Source organism: Kogia breviceps, chromosome 11 (assembly GCF_026419965.1).
Source record: "Kogia breviceps isolate mKogBre1 chromosome 11, mKogBre1 haplotype 1, whole genome shotgun sequence".
NCBI classification, from domain to species: Eukaryota; Metazoa; Chordata; class Mammalia; order Artiodactyla; family Physeteridae; genus Kogia; species Kogia breviceps.
Window position 1 is genome coordinate 64259072 of NC_081320.1, and position 11161 is coordinate 64270232.

General features: G+C 35.7%; 1 protein-coding gene across 1 annotated transcript in view; it reads left to right on the plus strand.

The window, feature by feature from the left end:
• Nucleotides 1–11161, plus strand: part of FBXO11 (F-box protein 11) — a 106012-nt gene that overhangs the window by 93490 nt on the left and 1361 nt on the right. The window contains exons 12-22 of the mRNA XM_059078296.2: nt 1014–1231; nt 2895–2980; nt 3839–3933; nt 4873–4995; nt 5078–5163; nt 5804–5880; nt 5975–6118; nt 9048–9158; nt 9893–10000; nt 10320–10428; nt 11005–11103. Coding sequence (XP_058934279.1) covers nt 1014–1231; nt 2895–2980; nt 3839–3933; nt 4873–4995; nt 5078–5163; nt 5804–5880; nt 5975–6118; nt 9048–9158; nt 9893–10000; nt 10320–10428; nt 11005–11103 — 1256 coding nt within the window. The remainder of the gene's footprint in view (nt 1–1013; nt 1232–2894; nt 2981–3838; nt 3934–4872; nt 4996–5077; nt 5164–5803; nt 5881–5974; nt 6119–9047; nt 9159–9892; nt 10001–10319; nt 10429–11004; nt 11104–11161) is intronic.

The window sequence follows — 11161 nt, forward strand, 5'->3', positions numbered from 1 at the left end:
ACCATGTGTAAAGTTTTATATAGATGCTCTAGAAGTTAGTGTAGTCCTTTCTCTTCAGGAGCTTATGATCAGGTAAAAATGGATATGGCAAATACAGTACAAGGCAGTACCTGGAAGTAGCATAAGAAAATACTCACTGCTAAAGGGAATTTAAAGAGAGAACACGTTCACTTTTTGAAGGGAGATAGACAAGGAGGATGAAAATGGCTTTTAGAAGTGCCGTCTTATAACTGTCTCATTTTTTTCCTCTAACATTCAGTCTGATTGAGTCTTAGAATTTAGGATATCAGTATGACAGTGACATTTATCCTCACTAGAAAATAAGTAAATTTATCTGTTATAGAAAATTTAAGAAATTTAGAGTAGTATAAAGGATACAGTAAGCATCCATAATACCACTACTCAATCATGCTCATATTCTTGTTTCATCCTTCAAGTTGTTTTTCTTCAAATACAATTGACATCATACTGAATGTCGTCTATCTTGAAGTATATACTGTTCTTTTCATTTAACTTGATAGTATGTGTAACATGAACATAAGCCTTCACAACATTTTATTGAGCTAGTTCCCTATTATTGGGCTAAGATGAACATGATTTTGTGTGTCTTTTTCTGTAGTCCCTGATTATGTCCTTGGGTCAACTTTTTAGAAGTTGATTTCTTGGAGCATTTTTAAGGCTATGAGAGTTTATTTTCTTTAGTACTTAAACTTTTTGTTGAAGGATATATATTCTTACTGGTAATGGTGTTGCTATTTCCATTTATCAAATCTTTCTCTATTTTTCTTTCCTGGGCTTGAATATACTCAAATTAATTAGAGAATTTATAGTTCTCTGTTTTACTAAAACATTTAAAATATGTATCATTTGAAATTTAGTATATATCTGTCTATGTTTCATTCTTAACTCTTGAACATTTCTGATAATTTTGAGGTATACATTAAAAAGGTTTTTTAATGTCATTTCTTTTTGGAAAGAGTTTTACCTACAGGTTTAATTTCTGTATTTTCCAGGGTTATTTTGAAAGTTGCAACATACACAGAAACAGGATAGCAGGCTTTGAAGTAAAAGCTTATGCTAACCCCACAGTGGTTCGATGTGAAATTCATCATGGGCAGACTGGAGGAATATATGTTCATGAAAAAGGAAGAGGACAGTTCATTGAAAATAAAATCTATGCAAACAACTTTGCAGGTGTATGGATTACCTCAAATAGTGACCCAACAATAAGGTATTTATATATAATTATGGATGGAAATTATGTTTTCACTTTGTTTTGTGCTATAAGAAAAGTTAAGGTACTTAGCTTTAATTCTTACTGTTTTTCCTAGACACGTGACTACTATAAAATAGATTTTCCTAGTAAAAGTTTGTGCATCTGAATGAGCATAGCTATTGCATTTATTTTGGGGTGTTCTGTTTGTTTTTTATTCGTGATCTAAGCCATGTAAGATACTTTTTATGAAAAATTGAAAATGCTGTGATTTTTATTTTAAATTCATCAAACTGCATTATAGATGAGTAAATAAGGCTGTGATCTTCCCTTGAAATCTGAATGACCTTTTTTTTTTTCCCCCCCGAGAGTCAGCAGATAGAATAACCCAGGAAATTAATTATCTCAAAGATACTTAGAGAGACCAAGAATAACAGAGTCAAAACTTCAAGCTGTCACCTTTCTTTAATAGTTCCTACCACGTCCTCTGGCCACAGTAAGGAAACAAACAGATCCAGTCTTAAAGGCATTGGCTGAGACTGTTGAACAGAGCTATTATAATTTAATCAAAGACCGTGAATTATTTTTGTCAAATTTTTTTCCACTAGCTTTATAAAAGTTGATTATGTGATTGCCATCTTAATTACTATACAGCAAATGTTTATAGATGAGCTAAGGAAAGTTCTTTTAAATGGATTAGCTTTTTTTTTTTAATCTTAATAGGTTTGGGATTTTTTGTTGTTGTTTTTGTTGTTGTTTTTTTTTTTTTTTTTTTGACTGCACAGCTTGTGGGATCTTAGTTCCCTGACCAGGGATTGGATCCAGACCCCCTGCAGTGGAAGCGCAGAGTCCTAACCACTGGACCACCAGGGAGTTCCCTGGATTAGCTCTTTTGAGGTGATTTTTTTTTTTGCCAATGTTGGGGGAAGATGTGGGATTTTTTTTCCACCCCCATACGCGGGCCTCACACTCTTGTGGCCTCTCCCGTTGCGGAGCACAGGCTCCGGACGCGCAGCCTCAGCGGCCATGACTCACGGGCCTAGCCGCTCCGTGGCATGTGGGATCTTCCCGGACCGGGGCACGAACCCGTGTCCCCTGCATCGGCAGGTGGACTCTCAACCACTGCGCCACCAGGGAAGACCTTTTTTTAAAAAAAAATTATTTTTATTTTTGGCTGTGTTGGGTCTTCGTTTCTGTGCAAGGGCTTTCTCTATTAGCGGCAAGAGGAGGCCACTCTTCATCGTGGTGCGCGGGCCTCCCACTATCGCGGCGTCTCTTGTTGCGGAGCACAGGCTCCAGACGCACAGGCTCAGTAGTTGTGGCTCACTGGCCTAGTTGCTCCGCAGCATGTGGGAGCTTCCCACACCAGGGCTCGAACCCATGTCCCCTGCATTGGCAGGCAGTTTCTCAACCACTGTGCCACCAGGGAAGCCCGAGTTAAAGAATGCTATTTCGTCTCAAATACTAGGTGGCTTTTCCAAAGCTTTAAGTCTTAGAAAGAACTGGAAGGGAAATCACCTAGTCCCTCATTTCATAGATTAGGAAACTGAGGCCCATAGAAGTTAAATAATTTTCTAAGGTCACATAAACATGAGTGGCCTTACGATTATTGTGTAAAACAAGCAAGCTTTTCTGAATAGATGCTTTTTTGTGTTTTGGGGTTTTTTCCACATAATTATAGGGGCAATTCTATATTTAATGGAAATCAAGGTGGAGTTTACATCTTTGGTGATGGACGAGGCCTTATTGAAGGAAATGACATTTATGGTAAGCATGTGGTTTTGTTCTATAAAATTTTAGAGCTTGGCCTGTGTTCCTGACATTAGCAAAAGGACGACTTGGAAACGTTCTGAGTAGGAGAACTGATCCAGTTTCTTTAAATTCTCAATAAAGATTATTCTGTGACATTTGTTCACTTAACAAACATTTACTGAGTACCTTCTAAGTACTAAGCAGTATTCTACATACCAGGGATAAAAATAAAACTTAAGACCCTAGTCTCACAGAGTATCTACAATTCCCTTAGATTCACTCCATTGTTTAACAGTTAATAAATTATTTCTGTGGTAGTTTAATACACACACTTCAGTACTAATTAGAAAGGGAAAACCCTTATTCCGCATTAAAACTTCTGAGGTATTAATTCAGCAAACAGTTATTAGGTATCTATGTGCTAGACACTGAATGTTCCCAGGCTTCCTCTTTTGCTAATACTTACTGGATAATAACTTATATAAAGCGTACTCAGCGCCAGGCACTTGTTTGAGCACCTTACCTGAATTAAGTCATGTAATATTTACATCAACCCTGTGAAGTAGACACTATTAAATATCCCCACTTACTGATCAGGAAACAAAGGCACCAAGAGGTTAAGCAACTTATTCAGAGTTACACAGGATTCAAAATTTAACAGCCTGGCTCTAGAGTCTTTGGTCTTAACCACTATAACTATTACTGCCTGCAGTCCTTCTGCATCTTCTTACACTCCTAGTTCCCTTAGTTTTGTCTTGGAATGCTCATGGATCATAAGTATCTTTCTGAATATGACATATTTCACAGAATTGTGCTCTTACTATGTTCCATTAGGCTCCATATGTTGATATTGTAACTTTTATTTTTAAATAGGCAATGCATTAGCAGGAATTCAGATTAGGACAAACAGTTGTCCGATTGTTCGACATAACAAAATTCATGATGGCCAGCATGGTGGAATTTATGTGGTAAGTTAATGAATACAGTTCTAGAATCTCATTCATCAAAATCAGGGTAGAAAAGGGGGTGAAGGCAGAATTATGTCTATCTTTATGTAGGCCATATTCAATTTTTTCTCTCTGCCAGTGTGTGAATGACTTAAAAGCTTCTAATTATAATTGGCAATATGGGCTGAACTCATAACAACAACTGGTTGGTAGTCTGAGTTATATTTGTTACACTGGGATTTTGCCAATGTGACTACTGTAAGAGTCTCTGAAATTTTCCAGAAGTATTAAGTAAAATCATAATATCACTGAGTATTAATAATACTAGACTTGAATATTTTTTTCTGAAAAAGCCAAACATTTGAATTTATATTGAAACATAATTTAAGCATCTTGCAAAGTTTAAAAACCTATGTATTAGTCCTATGTCTTCTGTCATCATGGTATCTGAAACTGTTACTCAAGTAAGAAAACGTAAGGGAATTTCAGAAAGGTCCTTGTGTAATGCCAGGTGTGACTCTTAATTTTTATTCACAGTGCTAGAAATATTCATGTCTTAAATCTTCTAAAAATAAAAATTTTAGTAACTTGAACCTTGTTTTGAAGTGATTCACCAGTGATAAGTTGAAATAACTATTAATTTCCTAGTGAGAGATCTTCAGTTTGTTATATATCTTAGAATAAAGTAAGTTTTTTTGTTAAACAAAATTGAATGCTACTACTCTTACTATAAGATTTAAAAGTACAAAACCACATAAAGAACAGTATAAAAGCTCTGAGAGCTTAAATTTAGGTAGAGGCTATGTGAAAGAAAGTTATCTATCCATTTATCTCCTTATTCAGATTAAAAAACAAAAATTGAGATTTTTTTGGTCACAACCATCTTAAAAGAGGGGATACACTATAAACTACTTGGCTTATACAAGATACATATTGTAAATCAATGTAACTTTTATTTAGCATGAGAAAGGACAAGGCGTAATAGAAGAGAATGAAGTCTACAGTAATACTCTGGCTGGGGTCTGGGTGACAACTGGCAGCACTCCAGTACTGAGAAGAAACAGGATACACAGTGGCAAGCAGGTAAGATTATGTTAGACTCTCGGGAAATATATTGTTTTGTAAACACTTTTTTTAATTTGAAAAATTCTTTTTTAAATTTTAGGTTGGTGTTTATTTTTATGACAATGGACATGGAGTACTAGAGGACAATGATATCTATAATCATATGTATTCAGGGGTTCAGATAAGGTAAATGTTTTCATATTTGGCTTTCTTTGGAGAGTGAGTTGTATGTGGGGTAGGCATGGTGTACCCCATTATAGTAGTCAGGTGTCTAGGAAAAACAGTAAGAGTCAAAGCTAAGCAATTAAGCATGGCTTAAATTGTCAGAATATAACTTTTCTTAGACTGGCTGAGGACAGCAGCCAATGGCACCTGACATGCTGTACCTGGCTTATTAAATGGGAGCTTCTGTTTTTATGCTATTTCTGCAAAATTAATAGTTCTTACACCCCTCTTTCTTTTATCTTAACAGTTTTTGGTTTGGAACTGTCGTACTCCTGATCATATAATTCAGTCCTTTATTTTATATATGTGGGGAGCATATAATAATAAAAGTTACTTAATCTAACCTCCTCAGTTTAGTTTACATATTAGGAGACTCTATAGTAATAACATAGTCTATAGCTAAGTGTGTTCTGTGAGAAATAGAATTAAGCAAAATTAAACCAGTTTCTTTACTGACAGACTTCTCAGAGCATCTTGAAGGTGATGCTTAATTATTTAGCTAATTCGTACTATGTTTAATGTGGGTTTTCCTACTGTTATCTAACATGGAATGTGGGAGTAGAAGCAATTGAAATGATATTATTTTCTATTCTATCCATAGGACTGGAAGCAACCCCAAAATTAGACGCAACAAAATCTGGGGAGGACAAAATGGTGGAATTCTAGTTTATAATTCTGGTATGTTTAATCTTTTAATTTTTTTTTTCTTGGTGCTATTAGTCTTTAGAAATATACTTTCTAAATAACAAAACCTAAATTTTTGCATTTGTAGGTCTAGGTTGTATAGAAGACAATGAAATATTTGACAATGCAATGGCTGGAGTCTGGATTAAGACAGATAGTAATCCTACACTAAGAAGAAATAAAATCCATGATGGAAGAGATGGTGGCATCTGTATATTTAATGGGGGTCGAGGTATTGTTGTTAATTTTGCATTAGTAAAAAACCCAGTTTTCCATTATTCTTCCATATCCTTAATGATCAGTGACATTGCCATTTAATATGTTATAAATGAGGGAATCACAGTCTTTTTCCTTATTAAGTCTCAAGATGGTTTAGGAGGTTAGTGCCTAGAGTTAAAGGAGACAGATGTTTACAGAATTTTCCTTTTCCTTCAAGCCACCTTGAGGGTGCCACTTGTTAGCGAGGCTTTTTTTTTTTTTTTTTTTTTTCCCCACGCCGTGTGACATGCGGCATGTGGGATGTGGGATCTTAGTTCCCTGACCAGGAATCAGACCCGTGTCCCCTGCATTGGGAGTGCAGAGTCTTATCCACTGGACCACCAGGGAAGTCCCAGCGAGGCTTTTTTAAGGTAGCAGAATTTGTTTACACCCTCTCTCTGGACCTTTTATTATTCAGAATAGTGATATGATTATAATAAACTTCAAAGTCAAGTTATAGAACGAGGTGTGGAAAATTAATTGGTCTGTGAATATATATAAAATGTCTGTAGTAAATAAGGATTGCTTTGTACCTGTTCACAACTGTGTTCGTTGGAGAATTGAATTAATTAAGCCAAGATGTGCTCAGTTTGGTATCCATAAAGGTCAAGTCACTTTACATTGAGGCAAAAGTTCACAGTCCCTGCCCCTTGCAAAGGCATTCATAAAGAGAGACTGGGAGAGACTGTCAAATGCAAATTGTCACCATTCCTGAAACATCAGTAACCCAGCATTATACATATCTTGTAGAGGTTAGCTAGTCATTACTCTTAATATACCAAGATTTAATCAACAAAATTTACTACTACCACCAAACAGTGATGATTCCATTAATGACATAGACTCTCAAGGAGCTTATAATCTAGTAATTCAGTGACATTATCTCTAATAGGATTCTTTGTAAGATATAATGAGGAAACAGTACAGAATGGTTGGTTTTATTTGTAAGGTGTTGGGAAGGGTTCTGGAGTAAAATCTTGAGCTGTGTCTTGAAAAATGAGTATTTACTGGTAAGTTGTGGGGGTAGGGGGTTGAAGGCCATCCCAAGTGTAGAAAGTATAGTTATTTCATTCTTTCGTTTGTTCTGTACATACTTACTAATTGAACATCACTGTACCAAACACTGTGATACAGATGCTAAAAATAAAATGGTGAATAAAACAGTACTACATCCAGAAAGTTTATAGTCTAATGGAGTGGCACATTGTAAGCAAAAGTCTAAAGGAAACAAAGTGGTTTAGTAAGGCAAGGGATACTGAAAGTCGAGGCCGGAAAAGGGGGCAGCGCCCAAATTGTAAGAGGCTTTGTTTATATATACAGTATAATGAAAAGGCTTTGTATACATGCAGTATAGTTTGGACTAGATCTTAGCAATAGCATTTGAGGAGGTTATAGTGGACATATGCAAGATTAGAGGCAGGGTCTTGGAATAGTGTTTTCTAGGGGAAAGGGAATTTAGAGGTCAATACTGTGAACTACAGATGGATCAAATATGTACAGAAATAAAAACATTTTTCATGTCTTCAGGGAGCAGAGAAACACTAGTACACAACTAAATATGATTCACTATACATAAGTAGATTTTATAGGAGTAATATTAACTAATACTTATTTAGTACTGTGTACTTTTGCATGTGTTAACTAATTTAACCCTCATAATATCCCTATGTGGTAGGTGCTATTATGCCCATTTTACAGATAAGGAAATTGAGACAAAGAGAAGGTAAGTAATTTGCCCATTCAGAGTTTGGAAGTGGTGAAGTCAGTATTTGAAGGCATGAAGTCTCATTCCTCAGCCCACTCTTAATCATTATGTTATCCTGCCAGAAGAGAATTAATAATTAATTTGATGGAGGAAAACTGAAAACCTCCCAGAGGAAGTGTCATTAAGAAGAAAGAGTACAGGACATTGCAGAAAGAGGAAATAATATAAACCAAAGGCATAAGGGATAAAACTGTATAGCGTATTCAGAGTGTAGGTAATATAGTGAAACAGAGGAGTAGGTTGGGGGAATTTTTTTTCTTTTTTATAAATTTATTTATGCATGCATGCATGCATGCAGGCTGTGTTGGGTCTTCCGTTGCTGTGCGCGGGCTTTCTCTGGTTGCGGCGAGCGGGGGCTACTCTTCGTTGCGGTGCATGGGCTTCTTATCACAGTGGCTTCTCTCGTTGTGGAGCGCGGGCTTGTAGGCATGCAGGCTTCAGTAGTTGTGGCTCGCAGGCTCTAGAGCGCAGGCTCAGTAGTTGGGGCGCACTGGCTTAGTTGCTCTGTGGTGTGTGGGATCTTCCTGGACCAGGGATGGAACCTGTGTCCCCTGCGTTGGCAGGCAGATTCTTAACCACTGCGCCACCAGGGAAGTCCCCAAGTTTTTTGTAAATAGCAAGTTAATTTCAAACTTTATTCTGGTAGTAGTTTTTCATACAGATAAGGGATGTGATAAGAGTGGTGGGAAACAAAACAGCAGAAGAGAGGTTGGAGTGAAAGAAACGGATCAAGGAATGCCGATACGGGCCAGAAAGAATCAGGGCTTGAACTAAAACATGGAGAGTGCAAAGGTTCTAAAAATATTTCAAAGGAATTGATTTTAATTCAGCAGTGTTCAGTAAGAATCAGCGTTGTGCCAGGGCACTAGGGATTCATAAGCTAGAAATGGTCCTTGCAACCATGGAACTTCAGTTTCTTGGTTAGAATGGTTACCTGCCAATTTTAGCAATTTTTGGTTAAATTCTACTTTAAATATCTATGAATTACTAATAAAATTTCTTTTCAGTTGAAAAATTAGTCCTGTGAATTTCACAATCCAGTTAATAAGAAACTAAAAGAAAACCTAAATACCACCAAAAAGGCTAGTAAAATTTGCTATATGCATTAGCCTTAATCTGGGGAAATATTTTATTATAGGTCTCCTTGAAGAAAATGATATTTTCAGGAATGCTCAAGCAGGTGTTCTCATCAGCACTAATAGTCATCCAGTCTTGAGGAAAAACAGAATATTTGATGGATTTGCTGCAGGTTTGTATTTTCCTTTGTTACCTGTAGCTTGTTTTCTGTACATAAAATTGATTCTTGGTATATTATCTCTTTTGCTTAATAACTAAGGTGTGCAAAAGTATGCTGCAGAAGTTGGCTGAATGCCTGTTAACAATTGCTTATTAAGAGCACCTAATAATCCAAGTTTTGGATTCTTCCACTCTAAGCCAACTTTATAATATTGCTCTTGTAGTTCAGTAGTAGTTATGAATCATTAATTGCAGAGTAAATACAGGCTAGTACTACCATTAGAAATAAATTCAGATAAATGCAAGCCCTCTGGCCTCACAAACAATGTTTTTTAAAGATCTTGGTAAGTGAAATCCAAGTATCATGCATATATTTCAACTTTTTGCCACTGAAGATGATTTCTCTTAATTATTCCAAATAACCATCTACCTCCTACCTACACATATTTCTGGGCCCTATCTTCTTCTTAGTTTGCAAAATTTTTAAATGTCATTATTAATAAAAGTAAATTACAAACCATCTGTATCATTTCTTTAGCAGGGATAGAGGATTATCAACAGTGGAAAGTGAATTGAATGTTAACTATGAACAATTCAAATAAACATTTGCATTTCTTTCTTTCGATGTTAACAGTTAATATACTTTTTATGTAAAAGAAGTAGTTCACTATATTTGCTATATTTCAGGTTTCTTTTAAGAAACTATATATAAAGTGATGCATCTGCTGTTTGTAAATTTTGCTTCAGGTATTGAAATTACAAATCATGCAACTGCAACACTAGAAGGCAATCAGATTTTTAACAACCGGTTTGGAGGCTTATTTTTAGCATCTGGTGTTAATGTGACAATGAAAGGTATGTTGGAGTCTGTGTTCTGCCTATAATGCACTAAATATGCCATGAAAAGATGATAGAAGCCATTGTTATTCAGTAATTTAATACCTTCTGTCACTGTAGTTAACCAGCAATTCAAGAGAACTATTTTGAAAGAGTTTTGTTTCAACTTGTCCTAAATAGTTGGAGTATCTTGTACAAGGAAAACTCATTTCTATTCTTAGCTGATTTTTTTACTTCATTGGTTAGCCTCTTTTAAAGTTCTTAAAAACTCTATTAAAATAATCTTGTAATTTGTTATCTTGTCTTTATACTCTAGAATTTCTTTTTTTTATTACAGATAACAAAATAATGAACAATCAAGACGCCATAGAAAAGGCTGTTAGTAGAGGCCAATGTTTATATAAAATATCAAGTTACACCAGCTACCCCATGCATGATTTCTACAGGTATATTTCTAAATTATTTGTGAGTCTTGAAATGGGAGAGAGTAGTAAGATTTACTTGTCTAAACTGACAAGAACTCACAAATTTAGCTTTCGCTTAAATGTATGAAGAAAGTAAATTGGGTATTTGCTAATGGAAAAATATAACTGAAAATTTTATTAATTGGCCACATTGAGTTCTGTGATCAATCTACTTTGAGGATCCTGTTTGAGACTGTAATACTGCAGTAACTACTGATACCACTGAAAATGTGAAACATGGTTTTCCTAGGAGTTTCAAGGTAAAGCTGTCATTAAGTGTTCCTTATATCCCAGCCACCATAAGTGGGTTTTGACTCCCTCTCCCCCATACTGATTCAGTGAAGGCTTGATAGGAACTTGTTTTCCTCAGAAGACACAAAATAGGAAATTCACATATTCCATTAAAGTCCCTTTTCAGAATTAGACTAGATTAGAACCAAAAAAATTGGGGGCCTCTTTTCTTATAAGCCAAAGGCCATAGGGTAATATATAAACAAATTGCAGTATTTTGAATAAATAACATGATCAAGGAAAATAATGTAAGCTTTTGCTTTTTAGATGTCACACTTGTAACACCACAGATCGAAATGCCATATGTGTGAACTGCATTAAGAAGTGCCATCAGGGACATGATGTAGAATTTATTAGACATGATAGGTATGTATGTAGCACACTTGCTTGCTGTATTACCCAATTATTTTCCTCCCCTCACTTT